General features: G+C 35.0%; 1 protein-coding gene across 1 annotated transcript in view; it reads right to left on the bottom strand.

Annotated features, from left to right (window-relative positions):
* LOC124091540 (transmembrane protein 182-like) overlaps window positions 1-10,218 on the bottom strand; it is a 91,135-nt gene extending 80,917 nt beyond the window's left edge. The window contains exons 1-2 of the mRNA XM_046442614.1: window positions 10,063-10,218; window positions 5,704-5,824 (exon numbers count right to left, since the gene is read on the bottom strand). Of these exons, the coding sequence (XP_046298570.1) occupies window positions 5,704-5,824; window positions 10,063-10,218 (277 nt within the window). The remainder of the gene's footprint in view (window positions 1-5,703; window positions 5,825-10,062) is intronic.
* Between the last annotated feature and the right edge of the window lie 13,218 nt (window positions 10,219-23,436).

The raw sequence follows: 23,436 nt of genomic DNA, 5'->3' as shown, positions 1-23,436 counted from the left end.
GTACTGCCAGTGGGTCGCAGGTCCGCCTACCTTGCAGGCGCGGGAGGGGGGTGGCTCTACCCTTCCTCAGGCCACTGGGCCTGTTCTGTCTCTCGGTTGCAGGTCTGGCCTGTTCTGATGATGGTCACAGTTCCGTCTACCTTGCAGGCGCGGGGGGGAGGGGGCGGCTCTGCCTCTCAACAGGCCGCTGCTCCTCTTCTGCCGGTGGGTCGCAGGCCCGCCTACCTTGCAGGAGTGATTGGAAGCTCTGCCACTCCGCGGGACACTGGGCCTTTTCTGTCAGTGGTCACAGTTCCACCTACCTGGCAGGTGCGGGGGGTGTGGGGCGGCTCTGCCCCTCAGCAGGCCGCTGGGCCTGCTCTATGCATGGTCACAGTTCCCTCTACTTTGCCGGCACAGGGGGAGGGGGCGGCTCAGCCTCTCAGCAGGCCACTGCTCCTCTTCTGCCGGTGGGTCGCAGGCCCGCCTATCTTGCAGTAGTGATTGGAAGCTCTGTCCCGCCGCGGGCCACTGGGCCTTTTCTGTCGGTGGTCACCGTTCCACCTACCTGGGAGGCGCACGGGGTGGGGGGCGGCTCTGCCCCTCAGCAGGCCACTGGGCCTGCTCTGTGCGTGGTCACAGTTCCCTCTACCTTGCCGGTGCAGGGGGAGGGGGCGGCTCTGCCTATCAGCAGGCCGCTGCTCCTCTTCTGCTGGTGGGTTGCAGGCCCGCCTACCTTGCAGGAGTGATTGGAAGCTCTGTCCCGCCGCGGGCCACTGGGCCTTTTCTGTCCGTGGTCACCGTTCCACCTACCTGGCAGGCGCGGGGGGTGGGGGGGCGGCTCTGCCCCTCAGCAGGCCGCTGGGCCTGCTCTGTGCGTGGTCACAGTTCCCTCTACTTTGCCGGCGCAGGGGGAGGGGGCGGCCCTGCCCCTCAGCAGTCCGCTGGGCCTGCTCTGTGCATGGTCACAGTTCCCTCTACCTTGCCGGTGCAGGGGGAGGGGGCGGCTCTGCCTATCAGCAGGCCGCTGCTCCTCTTCTGCCAGTGGGTCGCAGGCCCGCCTACCTTGCAGGAGTGATTGGAAGCTCTGTCCCGCCGCGGGCCACTGGGCCTTTTCTGTCCGTGGTCACAGTTCCCCTACCTGGCAGGCGCGGGGGGTGGGGGGCGGCTCTGCCACTCAGCAGGCCGCTGGGCCTGCTCTGTGCGTGGTCACAGTTCCCTCTACCTTGCCGGTGCAGGGGGAGGGCTTATAAAGCATTTTTAAAAACAGGTTTTATTACAGATTTGGAAATATTATTGCATAACATTTATCTTTCACTCTAACCCCTCCCAGAAAAGTTTTTGGGATTTCAAAGTTTATGTGTACTTTCTTTACTTTTTTTAAATTTATTTTATTTCATTTTATTTAAATACATGACATCAGAGTGCATTACAATTCTTATTACATATATAGAGCACAATTTTTCATATCTCTATTTGTATATAAAGTAGGTTGACAACTAATTTGTGTCTTCATACATGAAATTTGGATAATGATGTCTATCACATTTCACCATCCTTGCTAATCCCCTGCCTCCTCCCTTTCCCTCCCACCAGTCTTCCCTATCTAGAATTCATCTATTTCTCCCATGCTCCCCCTCCTTACCCCACTATGAGTCAGCCTCCTTATATCAGAGATTGGCTAACTTCACTTAGCATTATCTTCTCCAATGCCATCCATTTACCTGCAAATGCCATGTTTTATTGTCTTTTAATGCTGAGTAAAATTCCATTGTGTATATATGCCACATTTTTTTCATCCATTCATCTGTTTAAGGGCATGTAGTTTGGTTCCACAGCCTAGCTATTGTGAATTGTGCTGCTATAAACATGATGTGGCTGTGTCTCTGTAGTAGGTTGTTTTTAAGTCCTTTGGGTACTGACCACGGAGTGGGATAGTTGTTTTTAGTATTTAAAAGCTTTCCTTGCATAAATCATAAGTATATCCAAAATATATTGTCCATGATCTTGGCTTAGATTTATTGGGGATGAGTCATTATAATTATTTGAAATATTTTTTAAAAGATAAAATAATGTCAGAACTAAAACTATTAAAATAGATGCTGAAAAGTGACTGGCTCTTTATTTGAAGGGCAACTTTTTCTGTTTTATCTTTAATCTGTCATTGGAAAGCCTTTAGACCATCTTATTACATTTGTGATTACTAAATTAAAATGATAGATCTCACCAAACAATGAAAAGATGTCTAATCAGCTAGTCAGTATTATGTAGAAAATATGTATAGATAGTATTCTCCTTCTGCCAGACTTTCTTCCTGTGCAAAATGCTTATACCTTTTCCCAAGCTGTGGGCAGTGGACCTGAATTTCTGTCCCCATTCAATGAATGGGTGTTTAGGGGCAGGTGGAAGCATTGGAGGGAGGCTCCAGTTTTCTAAACCTGAAATATTTGTTAGAACTTCCACCCTATGAGTTAGGCTTGATTGGGGAGAACCCAGGCTTCTCTGTTGAACACCCAAAATAGAGCTTCTATAACTTGTGCATACAGAGGATCAGGCATACCACCAGCTTTTACCTTCTAGAATAAAACGATAACCTCACACTTGAAGCTGGAGGGGAAAGGAACTACTGTCCCATTGAATGCAGACAAGTGAAAGGATTCCATAATGCTGAGCTGTGTAGGTGTAATAGAGTGTTTCGTGGCTCAATTGACACAAATTAGTGCTGTTATCATCATGCCTTAATATTCTTGAATGAATGTTTCTCTGTTTGTTTTATGCCCTCAGAAATATTTCCAAAGATTTTTTAAAATATGTTTAGTTATACATGGACGCAGTATTTTTATTTTGTTTATTTACTTTTATGTGGTGGTGAGGGTTGAACTCAGTGCCTCACATGTGGGAGGCAAAGGCTCGACCACTAAGAATCATTGGTTTCCATAATTTCATCTGTCATATCATTTTGTGTTAGAGAGTGTTTGCCACAGACTGAATTTCTGTAAAAAAAAAAATTAAAATGTAGGAAACTTTGTTGTCCCAATTTTAAAGGTTAGGAAGTTCAAGATGAAAGTTCCCACAAAGTTACCATCTTGTGAAAACTCATTCTACATTCACAATGGAGCCTTCTCACTGTGTCCTTACATAGTGGAAAGATGAAGGAGTCCCTTTTTAGCCTCTGTTTTAAAGAGTACTAAACACATTCATGGGTTTCCATCCTCAAAACCTAATCTCCTCCCTTCTGAAGGCCCCACAGTCTAATACCATTAGCTTGGGGGGAAATATTTCAAATGAATTCTGCTGCACACAGTCATTCAAATCAAGCAGAGTCCCCCAACTTCTCTACTCCATCATCCCAGAAGTCTAGCCCTACTACTACAATTTTGGGATTTCCATATTTTAAGCTGAATGTAGAGGTTTATAAAATATAATATGCCCATTTATTGCTGTAGAATCTTTCAAATGCAATGGATTTTTTAAAATGTAGTTGTAGATGGACAGAATGCCTTTATTTTGTTTGTTAATTTTTATGTGGTGACTAAGGGTCAAATCCAGTGCCTCACACATGCTAGGCAAGCACTCTGCCACTGAGCTACAGCCCCACCCCAAATTGCAATGGATTTTTTAAAGCTTCAGAGGAGGTTTTGCAATGTATTAAATAAAGATACTCATATGAAGGCATTGTATATCCCAATTTCTGATTTCCTATTTATAATCTATGGCTGTTCAATTTGTTTCCAGTCTACTTTCATACATGAGCTCCCACTATACCTCTCCATGAACCTTTCATGACACTCAAAGTGATGCACCTACTCATGATGAGAACAGCATGAATTTGTGGCATTTTAGCCATGTCACACTCCATTACACCTTCCTAAACAGCTTCCTTGAGAATATTTTACTACCTCTATGTCTTTATTCATGGTACTCATGCACTGTGCCTTTATCAGTACACTGTAGTTTTACATAATAGTTGAGTTCATTTTGACAAAATCATACATGCATGGAATTTTATTTACTCAATTTCAGTCTCTAGTGTCCTCATTATTCTCTACTCCTTACCCTATTTTTCTTCCTCTACACTACTGGTCTTCCTTTCATTCTCCTATATATTTATTTCTGATAGATACATATACATAAAGGTATTCACTGTTGTATGTTTATACATATACATAGCATAATTTTATTAAAATCATTCTGCATTTCCTCCATGTCAGTAACTATAAGCCTAAATCATTCTAATACTTCTGAATTTAATTCAATTTCTTTATCCAACAAAAAACCATCCATGGATATCTTTTTTTTCTTATTAAGTTACCTCTTTGCTCTGACCTTTTAAAGATTTAATGCATAGGAATACTCATGATGTATAGGATGTACTGCCTTGTTATATTGCATCCTTACCTTTTTTTCTTCTATTTTTGAAATGTGTTTATGTCTTGTTCCCAATTACAGAATAAGCTATTGAAGGACATGTTTTTTTTTAATTGCTTAGGACCTCACTAACTTGCTGGGGCTGGCTTTGAACTTGTGATCCTCTGGCCTCAGCCTCCCAAGTTACTGGGAATACCGTATGTGCAACCATGCTTGATTTCTAATGTCTTCTTTATGAGTATTGTCATTAACTACAGTAACATAAATATATGATATATTTAGAAACTATTTTATTGAGTAAATCTCCTCCCTGATGAGTCCTGAAATAGGATTCTATTTATATTGACACTATAATTATTTTGCTCATTAATATGAGCAAATTGGATTATTGGATTACTTAGAACAAATAGTAGTTACCTATCTAGCATTACAGCAATGACAAAACATGCCTAAGAAGTAGAGTATGAGAGCTCTTAATCATATCCTTTATTCTTACTAGAATTCTTTTTATTTTCCATATCATATTTTAAGAATCATAATGTAATAAAAGTAGTGATAGATATGAATTGACCATGTTTGAACTTTTTAATTTACCTTAAATCTAAATCCATTTATTGCCATTAATTTGAATTGCAGATTGATGGAAGAGAATATCTAGAAAAATATTGAAAATTCAGGGACTAATTTTATAATAAACTTTTTGGTGTTTCATATTAAATTAACAACGATAAACATATTGTCAACAGTCATGATGAAGTGATATCTAAAGAGAAGCTATGACATATCCCTATCATAATTCAAAAAGTGACAAAGCCGGGATGAGAAACACTTTCTCTAGGGTGTAAATTTATTTCAGCAGGTAGATAAAATTCCAGTCAGTTCTTAAAAAAATATGATTCCTAAAGAAATTAATCATAAATTAAGTAAATACTATAAAATTTAAACATTTTGTGGCCTTATTGATTTAATTTTGCCATAGCAAAGCAAAAGTGGCCACCAAAGTCAACTATCTTATCTTGGAAAAAACATGGATGATTTTCAGTATGATTCTAATGCAATATGATCTTATTCATATGGCTACAAAATAGCCAGTTATTACTAGGAAGTACAGCTCTGTGGTAAAGTGCTTGCCTAGCATGTGCAGTGTTCTGGGTACACTGCCAAACATTGAAGGGAATAAAGCCAGTTGACTTCTAGGTCAAACGCATGAAAAGATAAAGTATTACCTTCTCTTGGAATTTCATATATCAACTATGATATATTTTATTGATAAATGTCCCTTGAAATTCCCATATAGTTATATTTGAACATGAGAATATTCCTCTAAAATGTGATATAATAACATCTCATACTCACTAAACCAGTATCTCCAGACTGAAGTTTGTGGATCATCTCCGAAAAACCAACAACGCCAGAAGAAGCCTTCATGATGGTATATAACAGACATTACCTCATAGTCCCTTATATCTTCATCATTCTATGAATTAAAACATTCAAAATTTCAAACTGTTATTCCACAAATGAAATGCCATTTTCAGGGAATTCTATAAAATACTGAGATAATATTTATCTACAGGGTAGAAAATACCTTTTTTATGTATACTGTCTGGCAGTTTGTTTGTATATGAGTGCTTCTTAAATTTTAAGGTGAACAACTAGGGATATTGTTTAAACATATACTCTGATTCATTAGTTCTGTATAGAACCTAAAAATATTCATTTCTTAGCAGTTGCTAAGTGATACCATTGTTGTTAATTTGTGGACAACAATTTGAGTGCAAAGGTTTTATATGTCTCAAACAAAAAAAGAAGGAGGAAAATGTTGATTTGTTAAAATTTGGTGGTGTGTAGATGGGTGATCATTATACTTTTCCTTCTATTATTGTGTATAGTTTAATGATTTTACATAAAAAAATAAATATCAAAAAGTTTAAAATAAAGAATAAATACATAGTATTTGACTTACATTAGGCTCAACATATGCCTTTGACTGACTGGCCGCCTAATTAACAGCAACTTAATTAGTTGATAGCTTAAGTTTTACACACTTCAGAATTTTATCATGATCCAAGGGAAACTTATTTGATTTTTTGCCACATGACTGGTTAGTATTCTAAAAATAATATCAGTTAAACAATTGCCCCATGGAGTATATATAAACGTTACATATTTCTTCCACAATTCCCCTAGAGTATAACTTACAGAACAATTTTACTGTAGCAATTTATTCATCAGCTCTAGAATTCTGGTGGAATAATTTTCGCCTTGTATATAAAGGATATGTAATCAGCAAACAGAGACAATTTGATTTCTTCTTTTACTTTTATGGTTTATATCCTTTTATTTCCCTTATTTATCTTATTGCTATGGCTAGTTTCAAGAACTATGTCAAATAACAGTGGTTAAAAATGGGCTTTTTTGACTTGTTCCTGATTTTAGAGGAAAATATTTTAGTTTTTTTCCATTCAATATGATGTTGGTCTTGGGTTTGTCATACGTAGCCTTTACATTGTTGAGGTCATATACTTCAATCTCTATTTTCTCCAGAATTTTTAACATGAATGAGGTGGTGGATTCAAGAATGGGAATGGGGAAAAATCTAAACAATATGATTTTTGGATCAATTGTGGATCAACTTTCTTCTATTTCTATCTCGTTGTCTCAATTTATTCTTGCTTAACAAGACTGAATTATATGTACAAAGGCAAAAACTGGTATGCTCAACTTCTTGGCCTCATATTTTTCTTTGTTTCCTCCACATAAGTGTGACACTAACTTCTCAAACTATGTAATTCCACATTGGAAAACATATATAAGTGCACTAAACTCCAATAATTTGATATTTGTGATTTATTATTTTATTTATGCTCTTTTTTATCTAGAAAGTGCTTTTTTAAATATTATTTTTAATAGTTTTAGTTGCAGATGGACACAATACCTTTATTTTATTTATTGTATTTTTGTGTGGTGCTGAGGATCGAACCCAGTGCCACTAAGCTACAACTCCAGTCCTTAAATTTTATTATTTTTTAAAAGAAATAATAAAAATAATTTTATTATGTAATATAAGATGAAATACACTGAATAGTTATTAACATGGTGTATTATTCTGCTATTTTGATTTTTATCATTCTTATAGCATTTATCATACTTACAAAACAGAATGTTTTGTTTTCATCCACCTTACCTCTCAAAAGAAATAATGATGACAACATAATTTAAAATTCCAGAAATAATACAATTAAAATAGCAAAAATGGGGGCTGGGTATGTGGCTCAAGTGGTAGTGTGCTCGCCTGGCGTGCGTGAGGCACTGGGTTCAATCCTCAAAACCACATTTAAAAAAGTAAAATAAAGATAGTGTGTCTACCTAAAAATAAAAAATAAAAATAAAAAACCAGCAAAAATGAATACAAATTTTAAAAGATCCAAACAAAATAAACTTTCTTCTAGAATGAATAAAGCATAAAGGTATGAGTACACATATACCTGCAAATAGTATGTACATCTACAATGTGTTCTACAGTTTAAATAAGTGGAGTATATTTATATCTTAACTATTATTCTTAATAGGGAAGCAATACATGGAGAGTATAGGGTAATAATCACCACCATCATCAATAAAGTTCTTTTTTAACCATCCTTTTTTAAAACATTTACTGACATATAGAATTTTAATCCCATGATGAAAACTAGACATTAGAAATTATTGAATCATGCCAGTAATTGCAGAGAATATGAAATTCAGAAATGCAAACTCATTTTCTCTCTTACTGACAAGCAAATATTCATTTGATGATCTAGAGTTGTTTGTACTCTAACAACTGAATTATTACAGGGATAACAGAGTATTAAATGATTGATTTGCTAATAATCATTTCCTACTTATAGCACAGTATGTTCAGATCACATTTTTTTCCTTACATGCATCTGGCAAATGAAGTAATGAAATGATCAGGAAATAGAAGATAGAACACTGGATTTAGAAATAGGGAATCCTACATTTTGGTTGCTACTCAGTCATTAATTCTATGAGCTTAAGTTATTCACATGCCACTTTTGAACATCAGTTTCTTGATCTGTAAAATCAATTCAGTAATACTAAGAACCAACTATGTTTTAGTCAATGTACTTGTCACTATATATGCATAATAGATTTTTATAAGCAATACAATCAACTTAATGTGCTAAAAAATAGCACTAGATGAGGAATGAGATAACTGGTACTTATAAAAGCTCAGACTAGATCATTTCTAAGATGACTTCCAGTTCTAACATTCTAGCATTCCATTTGTTGTGTGAAAATGCTGTTCAAACATGTCAAGTACTAATCCCTGGGGAGGACTGACGTTTTTATCTAACACTTGTAACCAATCATGGATGAAAATGAAATAGATGGCATCCTATGTATCCTATTGTATGCTATCAGAGATTACAGGAATGTGTATCACCTTAGACAATTTTTCTCTATCCAAGATTAATGAAGCATTAATCCATCAATAGTAATGCATTCCTATGATCTCTTTGCCTGGAAAATATCTCTAGGACTGGGAGCACTTTAACCCAACATCAATGGTTTACCAGTGTACTAGAGCTCTAAAACCCTGCAGAAGGGTTTTAATAAGATCAGTTTTAATGTGAACATCATGGACTAGTTAGGAACTGTAAATATGGAAGCCACTCTGAAAGGGAGAAAAACATTTTTAAAAACTAGAGAATGATAGCATGAGAAGAAACTTTAGTCAAATTTGGATGATCTGAGAAAAAATACTTCAGTATTTCCAGATCATCAGTCAGAACAATTCAAAGCATTTTAGTTTGACCTGCCACTTCTTCTGTAGTATTGACTTTTGTTAAGTGGTATAATAGTTATTATTTACAGGAGAATCACTGCATAAAGAAAATGTGTTTTACATGCAAAATTACAAGAACAATAATGATCATTTAATAGTACTGTTTTGTAACATGATTATATTTGAATGACCTGAAATTGAGAAAAGTTTGTAGTTCAAAAGTGAACTATTTTATAAAATACACGTTCTTACTGGAATAAAGTTGTAACAAAACAAAATCAAGAAACTTTCGTTAGTCCTGAAAGAAAATAATGTTGCAAATTTATTCAATAGTTGGATTTAAAATATTTGCTTTTGGTTTCTCCCTCAGTCTCTACTTTTCATCATTCTTTTTTAATATTTTTAATTGTCAATGGATTTTTTGGCTTTATTTATATGTGGTGCTGAGGATCAGACTTAGGGCCTCACACATGCCAGGCAAGCACACTACCACTGAGCTACAACTCCAGCCCTAATCATCCCTTTTAAAATATTAAAATGACTAAAAAAATCACAACAAAGTAAATATTTTGCAAACTAATAAATCAAATTAACAAGTTTTAGTGTGAGAATAGCATTGTCGGTCTATAAACTTGTAATAATACCCATTCATAAACCTGCAACAATATCAATTTAGTCTGTTTGCATTATTTTGTTTTATATACCATTGTTTCCTATTAGCATCTTCCCATGTTCCATATCTCCAATCAATAAATTAAATCTGAAAAGCAATTACTAAAATTTATAGGAAAATTTACTAAAATTAAAACCCTAATTTTCGTTCTACTACCACATCAATTTTTATAAAACATTTCCTTCGTAGACATTTGTTTCTTTTGTTTGAAATCCCTGCTTTCTAAAGTACACATTAGATTTCTGTTTACCTCTTCTTCATTGTCCAAAGTTCCATTGTTAGAATCAAAACTTTCACAGGTCTCTGTTGCAAGTAGCCAATATTCTGTTCCAAATGCTACCAGAAACAGAATTATGCCAATAGCACCAATAATTCCTGCAATGAGAGCAGCAATTCCAATCTTCATGATAGAACTGTTAGTCTTGTGAAAATTGCATGTAAAAGAAGTATTGAAATGACCAGTTGCTAGAGCACAGCTTGTGGGTCTCAACAGAAGACACTATTTTAAGACTAGGATTGACATCTTTTTGTGACTGGTCTAGGTTTCACTAGGTTATATGAGAAGAGCTGTTAAAAGCAGATGACCTGGTTCAATTAAGCCATTGGGCTATCTACCACAAACATGTTCCAAAATTATTTCCTACAGAAAAAAAAGCACCCTGTTCCACAACCTCCATATACCTCTCCCTCTCTCTCTCTTTCTCTCCCTGTCTCTCCTTCTCCCTCCATTTCCCCTGCCTCATATCTCACATCAATTTCAGGCAAAATTTCTCTAAAAACAGAAGGAGGAAAACTACAATAGCAGCTCTGGTTTCCATGAAAGTGGAGTTAATGATATCTATAATGTAAGTAAGTACCCACACTAAAGATCACAGATTATTCTGATTATTACTTAGTATTTTTCAATAGCTATAACTTAGTAGTAAGTGTGTGCAAAATTTTCCACAAAACCTAACACTAAACCCAGTATTTGAAAACTGGTTTTAAAGACTCAGCAGAGAGGGTGTCATCACACCTTTATTTATAGGACATAAAACTAATTTTTCACAATTAAAAAAAGGAGATTGGATAGTACTACTTCTGTCATAGGTGTAATGCTTTAACTGTAGTTTGGTACAAGAATTAGGATGTACTGACATCAAGGAAGGTAAATATACCAAAAATTATCATTAATTTAATCAAATTTTAACTATACTTACAAAAAAGAACTTCATTGAAAGCCACTAAGATTAGAGGTGACTTGATTAAATGAAAGTGGAAAAGTGAGTGGCAGTATATTATTTAGTTCAAATAATAATGTTTATAGTTAGCTTGGGTTTGAGTACAACATTCCACTTGCTAGCTTATGGCCTTGGACAAGTGTCTAAACTTCAGTTTATAAACTATTAAAATGAAAATAATTGTAATATCTAATTTATTAATTTTTAAGATATAACACCCAGAAAGCATTTAATACCTGACACATCATAAGCAAAAAATAAATCATTTTGAGCATCTTCTTTGGAAATTGTTCCATGTAAGATCTTTAGATATAAGAAGAAGCATAGGATATGTTTGCCCTTATGGAATATACTACTGATTAGGAAAATAACTTGTATGCATATGAGTTAAATAAAAATAATATAGGATATATATTTCAGTGCTAATCTTATTAGTTGAAAGAAAATATAGATTATTGCATACTTTCTACTAAGTATTGTGTGATGTTTTTTGGAGAGTAAACTTATGTAAGATCCATTCATTCTTGATATTTGAAGTGACTATTTCAGAAAGAGAGATAAAGAAAGAGAATGAAATTGATACATGATTCAAAGAACGTTGCAATGGCTCAAAGAATAAGAATGATGAAGGATTTGGACAGGTGGCCTTAATAGGGGTGACTAGTTGAGGGATTTTGAGTGGCTATCCAAGAAGATAGCCTATGTACAACTGCTCTTGCAGACTTTCTACCCAGCTTGGAATGTAAACCCTCCCTCAAACCTTCAGCTTTGTTGGCTGAATGCATTATTCTTTAAGTGAGTGACACACAACTGGAAAAGCCACACAAATAAAAGAATACAAATATCCTTCACTTGGCAAAATTCCTGCTGGTATCACGCCAAGAGTACAAATTGGGTTGAAACTTTGTTGCTTATTTTTCAAGGAAGTAATTATTGTCAATGTTAAATAAAAGACTCCTATAAAATATTCCTCAAATGAAGATTAATATCATCTTTGTTTCTGAGAGTATTTTCAAGCTTAAAGTTTAAGTAGCCTTTAATAAGGCTAATGTACATAAGCTTTAAAAATGTTCACAAATCAACTGAGGATTAGAATCTTGTGCAGGTGATTATATGTCGCCACATGAAAGTTACTCATCAGCTTTTATAAAAAGAAGTTGCATCCATGACAAAGAGCTGGTAAGTAAATTAAGAAACCAAGGAGTAATTGGTAGTATGTGAAGAATTATATAGTGAGGTTGTGAAGAATTATATAGTGAGATATTATTTCTCTCAACTTCTAAAAGCTGAGGACTGTGCTCATTATTAAATTAACACAGTAACAGTTATTTTGACCACTAAATTTTTAGAAACATAAGTGCACATCTAAACCACTGATTCCACTTTCTGGTGCTTGTTTAAATATAGCAAAAGGAATAATTTGTTTTTATCAAAATTCATTTTATAACCAATTGTCTCCCTTAATTGTCATATATCTTTGAAATTGGTAATATGACATGAAGATTTCCTCATGTAGAGGACACTATCAATCTTTAAACAAACATAAGACAGAATTCTGTCTAAAGAGACACCCCTGAATTGCAAATGAATGATTTCTTAAGATTAAGTGCAATCCTGTAACTTATTAACTACATGTAAAACGTATGGTTATTAATCAATGGTTTGAAAAAATCATTTTTACTACTGCAGTTCAATTAATGTCTCTGATGTGCTTTAGAAAAATAATTATTTTTAACTTTGTTATCATTTTTACATCTTTAGAAGATATAAATATCAAATAATATATTATCACTTTATTGATATTTTCTAAGTGGAAAATATTAGAATTGAACAAAATGTAAAGCTGAATTCATGTAAATTTTATGAGGTATCCAAAATTAGAGTGATCTTTTTTCTTTATTATAAAATTAAAATCAGTTTAAAACTGTTTTGCATGCATATTTTTTGTTCAATTTAGAAAACTATCAAAAACAGCTTCTTATATTAAAGTTATATCCCAATGTTTAATTCATTGTTGGTAAAAATGAATGCTATTTAAATTGATTTGCCATAAATTATAGTCTTATAAGCTCTAAAGTATTCAATTTAAAACAACATGCTCCTAAATTTACGAGGGAGAAAAGAATAGGTATTCTGTTCATTTTAGACACAGAATATGCATAATTTCAGTCAATATTTGGAATGACTTTATTTATTTTTACATTATGTCATACATATTTTTAAAATGCTGAAAATCACTCTTGCAATTTTATTATCTTCTGAGCAACGTAATGGTATGAATGCAGAAAAAAATACTAGACAGGCAACTTCAAAATTCTAATTGATTTATTTTTTATTGATATGCAGAAACATGCTCCAGTTTGTAAAATTAGAAATTTGTAGTGTCAAACTTTTCAATTCATTCTCTTATGATTCTTAAACCTGCCCTCTTTTAAAATATCAATTATAGAGATTCCATGTTTTCTTGGATATTACCAAATTGTTTATTATATGGAATATAAACACTCAAATATCATTTATTCTTAAAAATCCTCTCTGTTTTGCTTTATGTGAGGTTGAAGTATATTTTAATAATATGTATCCTGTGAAACTGTTGATTTTCCCATTTCCCTGTTAAAAATACATAGCTAAACTAATTCCATTTCCTACTATCATGATAAAAGATTGTTATGCCATTTCTTAAAGAAGAGAGAAAGAAAGAAATGAGACTAAAAGAATAAAATATTTGTATTAATAATGAGTTATTCTCTTCTAAAGCAACTATCAGCACTCATGAAGAATTTTCCATGAAGTATTGTTCCTAGGTCAAATTTCTGGCCAGATAGACATGTCTCATATGATATAATAAAAATAAATAAAGTGGTAATTAAAGTTCATCTTCTAGTCCATAATCAAGTGGACAAAGTTATTTTGACTAGAGAATCAAACTCAATACTGTATAACTATAATTAGGTTAAGCACCATTATGGAAAATGATATGTGCTAGCTTACATAGAACATGGCATCATTTAGGATGAATATACATTTTATTATTATAAGATAATATGGTTTAAATGTATTAAATTATTTAAAAGCAAAACAAGAATCAGAACAAGTTCAGTAAATTAATCCCTGTATAGTCTCTAATGTGAACTATTAGTAGGAAAACAAACAAACAAAAAAAAAAAACAATGAAACCAATGCTAAGTGTTCTTTCATTCTAGTGGAAAAGCCTATTGTTGAGATGTACTAACACAATGACATCAAGATGAAACTGACAGAATTCCATGCTTACACACCATTACTGCGTTTTCTATATTTACAGAGCACATTAAAAAATAATGTTTTTGTAACAATATTCATGGTAATGCACTTTTCACTGGCAAAGAATGATATTAATATTGACACATGACAAATAAAACATAGAAACATACTTTTTTTACAGAAAGGGCACTCTGCTCTTTTAAAATGTAATAATACTTTCCAAATTAATGTGATTTGTTTTTCATGAGTATATCAATTTCTTGGCCTTCGCAAGTATAAACTAGGAAATATCCCCCAATCATCATTTTATTTTTGTTTTTTTCTGTACATTGGGGTATCATAATAGACTTTGAAAATGTCGAAAATAAAGCATTTCCTTTTCCATTTAGTTTTTCATAAAAGTTAGCATAATTATTTTCTTGAATATTACCAAAGTGAGGAAATTCAGTCTCACATATAAACTACTACGAAAGGAAAAACTATAAAGTCCTGATGTTGAGTACCAGGGTCTTCTTTTAAATTTCAGAGACTATCTGTTATGGTTTAGATCTGAAGTGTTCCCCAAAAGCTCACATGTGGGAGAATATAACAAAGTCTGGAGGTGAAATGATTGGATGATGAGACCCTTAACCCAATCAGTGCATTAATCCCCTGATAAGGACTAACTAGGTGATAACTGTAGGCAGGTAGTATGTGGCTTGAAGAGATGGTTCAATGTGGGCATGCCTTTGGAGTATATATTTTGTCCCTGGTGAGTGGAGTCTTTATCTGCTGCCTGGTGCCATGTCCTGAGCTGCTTTCATCTGCCAATCTCTTCAGTGTAATGGTGTTCTGCCTCAGCTCAGGCCCAAATCTGCAGTCGTGTGCATCAAATAAATTTTTTCTCTTCTAAAATTCTTCTTGTCAAGTTTTTTGGCAATAGCAGCAACAACAACAAAAAAAATGAATGAACAACATCTAACAATGTCTACCAATGACCACTTATTCATAAATATTCACAGCTAAGAGGGCTATGTAAAAGAAGTTACAATGTGTCTATATTTTGAAGCATGCATATTATTCATGAAAGGAAAGCCACAAAATAGTTTAAATATTAAAAGCCAGAAACTGATTTCTTTTGGGGGCCATCAACTTTACTCCTTGTTGACTTTTATTTGAATTAAAACAAATAGAAACAACAAAACATGTTTTATAATGACCAAAATTTTATTTCCAAATCAAGGAATACATTATGGAGAAGTAACAACATGTCTTTGAATTAATATTAAGAGAATTAGTTTAATATATTTACAGCTATGATGCATGAGAATTAAATCATATTTTAAAATTCATTTAGTTTTGATATTCCAAAATGACATAGTTTGCAGAATATCATCCCTTCTAAAACTTGGAATAATTTCAATCGTAGGTAACTTCACTTAAACAGAGCTTCCATTGATCAGGAAACAGATCAATGCAACACTGATCTATTGGTTTCTCACTTCACACTTCAGGTTAAATGAAAATCTAAAGTCTCGTGTTTCAAGGCAGTGAGATCTGATATCTAAGAGGAAAAGTGGCTTTAATAGAAAGCAACTTTTGGAATTTCTTTTGAAGGCTGATTTTAATGAATTCAGAATAAGTAGGAGAAACAGTTTGATGAAAGCAAACCCATGGTTGATTTCCCCAGAATGGGAGATAGTCCAGGAGTGAAAAACATTACTGGGCAGGGAGAAAAGTCACCTGGCTCCCTGGGAAAGCAAGGCAACCAACCAGCAGCCATGTGTGGCAAAACTGCAAGCAGAGTTGGCAGAAAAGGAACTCCTGGAGTGGATCAAAAAACAAACTTGAGGGGCTGGGGTTGTAGCTCAGTGGTAGAGTGCTTGCCTAGCATGTGCAAGGCTCTGGGTTCTATTCTCAGCACCACATATAAATAAATAAATAAAATAAAGATCCGTCAACATCTTTAAAAATTACAAAAAAAAAAAAAAAAAAAAAAACTTGAGAGATGGAAATAGGAAACAAGGGAGCAAGCTCCCATCATTCCTGGCACTATAGTAGAAACATAAGAATATCTTCATTCAAAAGCAGATACCCAGTACTACATATTCATAGAGGGGAAGCTGAAAACTGTGGATATTTTGTTCCTACACCTTTAAAGTGGATTTTACCAGAGAAGTTAGAAATCCAGACATCCTGCAGAGACTGACATTTCCCCCACCAATACAAGGTGTTGGTTAATTCATATGAAATTGGTCCCATGATGTAGGCTCCCTATTTACCTCTCTTATTGTTTCTCTTGCTGAAAAAAAACTTTTCAGTTTAGGTAAGTCCCATTTGTTGATTCTTGTTATCAACTTTTGTGCTATGGGTGTCCTATTAAGGAATTTGGAGCCCGACCCCACAATATGTAGATCGGAGCCAACTTTTTCTTCTATCAGACGCAGAGTCTCTGATTTGATATCTAGCTCCTTGATCCACTTTGAGTTAACTTTTGTGCATGGAGAGAGGAGGGGATTCAGTTTCATTTTGTTGCATATGGATTTCCAGTTTTCCCAACACCATTTGTTGAAAATGCTATCCTTCCTCCATTGCATGCTTTTAGCTCCTTTATCAAATATAAGATAGTTGTAGCTTTGTGGATTAGTCTCTGTGTCCTCTATTCTGTACCATTGGTCCACCCGCCTGTTTTGGTACCAGTACCATGCTGTTTTTGTTACTATTGCTCTGTAATATAGTTTTAAATCCGGTATTGCTATACCACCTGATTCACACTTCCTGCTTAGAATTGCTTTTGCTATTCTGGGTCTTTTATTTTTCCATATGAATTTCATGATTGCTTTATCTATTTCTACAAGAAATGTCATTGGGATTTTGATTGGCATTGCATTAAACCTATAGAGAACTTTTGGTAATATCGCCATTTTGATTATGTTAGTTCTGCCTATCCATGAACAGGGTATATTTTTCCATCTTCTAAGATCTTCTTCTACTTCTCTTTTTAGGGTTTTGTAGTTTTCATTGTATAAATCCTTCATCTCTTTTGTTAGGTTGATTCCCAAGTATTTTATTTTTTTTGAGGATATTGTGAATGGAGTGTTTTTCCTCATTTCCATTTCAGAAGTTTTGTCGCTGATATACAGAAATGCCTTTGATTTATGCGTGTTGATTTTATATCCTGCCACTTTGCTGAATTAATTTATTAGTTCTAGTAGTTTTTTTGTAGACCCTTTTGGGTCTTCTAGGTATAGAATCATGTCATCCACAAATAGTGATAATTTAAGTTCTTCCTTTCCTATTTTTATGCCTTTAATTTCTTTCATCTGTCTAATTGCTCTGGCCAGTGTTGGCTGACCTCTGGAATAAGGAGCTCACTGATGGTTGAGAGGACTAGGACTGATCAAGGTCAGTGGGAAAGTGGGCACTCCATCATAATCTTCCCAAGTCCAGAAGAGATACAAAACACATTAGTGAGGCTCTCTTATTAGAATAAGGGGTGTGATCAACTCAATCACTCTCTAGGTAGAGTGGATGAAAGGACTTAGTAGGACCCCTGCCAGCCTTACATTATCACTCCTGGAAACAATAAAAGAGCCATTCTGAGGGGAAGAAAATCTTCTTTGAAGCAGACAACATTCTACCAATCAGGCAAGAAAGGGATGGACTTCAGCATACAGAATTCTGAGCAGAGTGTTGTGGCTCACACCTATAATCAGAGAGGCTCAGGAGACTGGGAGGAGGATTGCATGATTATGCCTCAGCAACTTAGGGAGGCCCTAAGCAATTTAGTGAGAGCCTGTCTCTATATAAAATATAAAAAGGGCTGGGAATGTGGCTCAGTGGTTAAGCCTCCCAGGCTTCAATCCCCAGTCCCCAAAATAAATTAATTAATTTAATTAAATTTTTTAAAAATGACATAAAATAATTAGACAAGTTTTTAAAGAAAATGGAAAAAGGAAGGAGTACTTCCTAGCTCATTTTGTGGGACCACCATAATATTGTAGCAATATTTCATTAATATTACAAAAATTATTATACCCTATTGCTAGACATATTCAATGATGAATTATTCTGAAAATTTAGAATAATGTAACAAAATTATGCAAATTCTTACAGAAAATAGACGAGGAGGGGCTGACAGCATTGCTCAGTGGTAAGAATGTTTGCCTGGCATGAGTGAGTCCATGGTTTTGATCCCCAGAATTCAAAATAAAGATAAATAGATAAGGTTAACCATTATTACTAATTAAATGTAATATTATATTGGAGATCCTATCCCTATCCAAAAAAGTAATTTGAGAAAAAGAAATAAAAGCTTGAATACTGAAAAGAATCATAAAATGCATTATTCAAACAGATATATATATATATATATATATATATATATATATATATATATATATATATATATATATATATGCCAGATTCAGTGGTATATGCCTGTAATCACAGCACTTGGCAGGGTGATGTGGGAAGATCATTGAGCCAGGCGTTTGAGACCAGCCTGGGAATCAAAGTCAGACACTTTTTTTAAAAGCGAACAAAAATTCCAAAAGATTTGGGTTCATTAAAAGTAATATATCAGGGCTGGGGATGTGGCTCAAGCGGTAACGCGCTTGACTAGCATGCACAGGGCACTGGGTTCGATCCTCAGCACCACATAAAAATAAAAAAATAAAGATGTTGTGTCCACCAAAAACTAAAAAATAATTTAAAAAGTAATATATCAAATACCCTTGTTGTTGCACAAAAGTTTAATTTATAAAATCAGTTTTATTTTTAAGAATATTCTAAATTTCTGGATTCACTTTGTCACATGGGTCATGATTTAATCCTCTTACTAAAACTGCAGCTGGAAAGTAATTATCTGCACACTTCCAGTGTATAACTATCTGCTTTGTTGAGACTATGAAATGATGGAACATATCAAATGTACAGTTTCTAGCAAAAGCCAATACCATATATATTTCTGATTTTACCCTAGAATAGAACACTACTAATTAGGACTGTATCTTAGTATGAAATACTGAGATCAATGCATAGACAGACATCAATGCATAACATGCACACATGCTTGCACATTTTGTACAGTTGTTTCTGTTGTTTCCATTTGGATTCATATCTTTGAGAGGATATAGAAATGTGATGAATGGAAGTAAAGGTAAACAATAGTCAGGTATATTTAAACATCTTATTCAATATATACTGTGTGGAATTCACAGCAATGATAATAGGAGATCAAACTGTCTTTTTTACTATTAATTAAGCAGTATGTTTTATGATTCAAACTGTGGATATGCCATGAGGTAATAAATATACTGTCTCACCATTATCTTAGCCATGATTTGATATTAATTTGTTTGATGCTCCTAAGATTGGGTGATAAGAACATTTTTGTATAATATTCAGTAGCTTGTTGGGCAATTTGAAGTGGTTCAGCATCTGTGGAGCTAGCTGGTGCTATTTTGATAAAAAATGCTTGTAGTTTTTATAACAGGATTCTCAATGAAACAGTGATAATTTTGACTTCAGAGTAGCCTCCATATTTTTCACTACATCTTCAACTTTGGATGGATGAATGAATTTACAACAAATGTTCTTAAACAATCAAATTCTCACCAACAGCAATGTAAAAAAGATCAAAATAAATTACTTTGGTGCATATTTGAACTATACTACCATCGAATTATTTCATCAGCAGAAGAAAACATTTGATGCCAGCTTTTCTTTTCCTATTCCCATGGAAATTCAATGAGTTTAAATGAAATTAAACATTATAATTTTCTTCTCTAAATATTAGTCTCAGATTCAAAGTTAAGTAGTGGTTATAATATGATCTCTTTTTTTGGCCCTAAAATTTAAAGGACTAGAGATGACTTAAATGCATTCTCTGGAAATCTTTCTGACTACACTGTGCTCTGTGTGACTGTCACATGAATATGAATAATAGTCAAGTGGATTCTATTGGTCTTTTATATTGTATAAAGCTAAAGGTCAAAATGAGTTTTAACTTCCTTTGATGAGGTAACTACATCAACTAAGAAAGGTCACTCATATAAGTTTGATGAAACTTATGCACTTTCTAAACTTAGAGGTTCTGGCTTTTTATTGATGATTTTTAATTTAAGTATTTAAGTGTGTAAAGAACAGAATGCTAAATTGGAATGCAAATCACCCTTATAATTGTAATATTTAAATCATCTCCATAGTATCATTATCTTTCATAATTTTCCATTCCCTCTACTTCTTTTGCTTTCCTTTCCCCTGGTTCCTGTATTCCAAACTGAAGGATATGGACAATAGGCCTCAGCAAACTTCCCTTATTGTTCCCTACTTGCCCTCCTGCCCTACCCTAAATGAGCCCACAACCAAAAGTCCTCTGATGACCTGGCCCTACTATGAGTCCACCACATCAACTAACTCTTCCCATGATTTGGCTCTGTTAAGGCCCTATAAAACCCAGACCCTCATGGTGGCTTGCCACTTGGCTATTGAGGTTTGCCTCCATTTCCTTTTTCTTTTTGTATTCTGTTTTATGTGCTTTTATTTGGTTCCCTGAATGGGAAGTAGAGTTTTGGGGGTTCTTTATACCCCTCCCCATTCCAACAAACCTACATCTTTTTCTCTTTCTCTTCATGAGACCTCCAGAACAGAAGCTGCTTTCTGCCATTTTGTTCCTGCATGCAACACTGGTGTCCTCATTCTTCAGAGAGGTAAGATCCCTTCCGGTCTCTTCCAGAAGTGCTCTGCCTGAGACCCTTAAATTTTGGCTCATCCAGACCCCATGGATCCTCCACCATTGATATTATAGAAGAGAACACTCTCCCATTCTCTGGGGGAACTCTTTCCAGTGATGGAAGACATCAAGGGATGCCTTGATCACCACTGTCATCCTGGTCAAACCTCTCCAACATGGAGACTCCTACAGAACTCCCAAGTAGTTTGTCTCATTGCTCATCCAGACCCCAGTGGGCCTCTACCAGTCTGGCCACAATCTAAATTAGGCAGCCTAAGTCAATGACTGAAATTCAGAATTTGTGAACTTTAACCACCAAATCCTTCAAGACTTAGACAATTTACTCCAATGAAATGGGAAATGGCCTGAGGTTCCTTATTTCTAAGCTGTCTTTGACCTCTGCTCTAGGTACTCATTACAAGAAACTTGCTCTGCTCTACAATTAATTCTTGCTCTCTGCTTCATAAGCCCCCTAGATCAGGTCCTGACCCCCATCTCCCTTCTTCATTTACTGTTCCCCAAAATAGCAGTACACTAGTCCAGCTTTTTCCCACTCATCAGTGTCCGCAATGAGGTGTATATGTTGGGGAGAGGGCCAGTCTATGTCCCATCTGTCCCCAGTGGCAGCCCACTGTGTGGGCTGGTCCCACTTCCCTGATCCCCATTGCCACTCCCCCCAGAGTTCCCCTTGCCCACTTGCCAGGGTGAGACTTACCCTGTGGGTGGAAGCACATGTGCATATCTACACCTTGGGAATTCATGCCCAAGGGCTGATCATCAGGACACCACAACAATGTCAACCTTCCAGCCTCAAAAGTCAGGAGGTGGGTTGGATTTTGGATTTCCCTTCATCCTGTGTTGAGAATGTCTGTCCTAACTTGCTTCAGTTTCTTTCTGTGGGAGAAATTTTATGTGTAGGACAGAGGAAGTCTTGAGATAACTGAAGGCAGCTGGCCATGGCCACCCCTGATGCGCACGAAGTTCTCATGTCTCAAATCTGACACATTCCTGATAACCTCAGCAATGTATTTTGTATTAATGTCATTCCAGTACTTATGTCTTTTTGTTTCTCTCATAGAAGCATCCACCCCCCAAATGACTTTACAACCTGTTCTTCCTTAACCAGACTTTTGCCACAGACTCCTCAACTTACCCAAACCATTCTAAAAAGGAAAGTCAAACTGCTTTCCCAACATAGCCTCCTCTCAGCTTGAAGTAACTACAGTGGTCAAGTACTCTTGACTTCTTGAATTCCATAGGGTAATATATTTAATCATTATGTTTATTTTCATAAATTGGTAAATGAAAGAGTTTAAAATTACTATGACTGTGGGCTGGGATTGTGGCTTTGTGGTAGAGTGCTCAGCTAGCATGTGCAGGGCCCTGGGTTCGATCCTCAACACCATATTAAAAATAAATAAATAAAAATTAATGTATTGTGTCCAACTACAATGAAAAAGTAAATATAACAAAAAAATTGCTTTGACTATGTCTTCACTGAAAACAAGGTAACTAAGAGTTGTAGCAGGTATAATTCTATATACAAAAGGTCCAAAAGTTTCATCCTGTATTTTAATTAGAGTATTGTAAATAACAAATTTACTCCAATTATTAAATGGAGTCATTTGTCTGAATTCAGAAATTTCCTAGGATTGAATCAGAATGTAAATTTTAAAAAGGGGTTAGTAGCTAGGAAAGAGAAATAAGAAGGTTCTGGGTATGCAAGTCTGTTTTAGAATGGAAAGCAGAAGGAAAAGACCATGATTTGGGGTGAGAAAACCTTTGTGTGGTAAAATTAAAAAAAAAATTAAAGTTGTAAAATGTCTAAGCAAGTTGCTAAAGTTTTGTGGATGGCAAATTTCAAAAAGTCTGTGTGTAACTAAGTTGATCATACATATAATTAGCATAATCAGTTAAGGCTATTCAAGTTTTTTCCCCAAGGTCAAATATTAATATACTTGTATAAACCAAAGTTTAATCTTTGTTAAAGCAACTGGTTTTAATGGAACTGGGGTTTTAAAAGCAAAATTTGGTTAATATAAAACATCAATGTAATTTTGGTGCTATTACTAACTTCTTGGTATAATAAATGTATTTACGTCTTCCAGGTATACAGGTTCTTAATGTGTGAGGTTAAAAGAGCATTTCATCAAGCTATTGTTCTCTAAACTAAAGTTCTCTGTACTGGTAATTTTAGACTTACAAAGATAGCAAATTTAATTGGGGATTTATTTATATCATGTAATGTCCTGTAACTAGACCTGTTATCAATAAGATATATATGTAAATTTTTATGCTACTTTTTACACTGGGATAGAAATTTAAATGTATTTTTAAAAGTTAATGAGAGCCTCATCTGTTTAAAGTCAATATTGTGAAACATAAAAACATTTTGCCACTTTCTCACAAAATGGTTTAAAAGCTCCCTTAGCTTTTGTTTGATTCA

This window comes from Marmota monax, unplaced genomic scaffold (genome assembly GCF_021218885.2).
Source record: "Marmota monax isolate L192 unplaced genomic scaffold, Marmota_monax_Labrador192_F-V1.1 WCK01_AAM20220418_F8-fsc00212, whole genome shotgun sequence".
NCBI classification, from domain to species: Eukaryota; Metazoa; Chordata; class Mammalia; order Rodentia; family Sciuridae; genus Marmota; species Marmota monax.
This window is presented reverse-complemented; position numbering and strand designations above follow the sequence as displayed.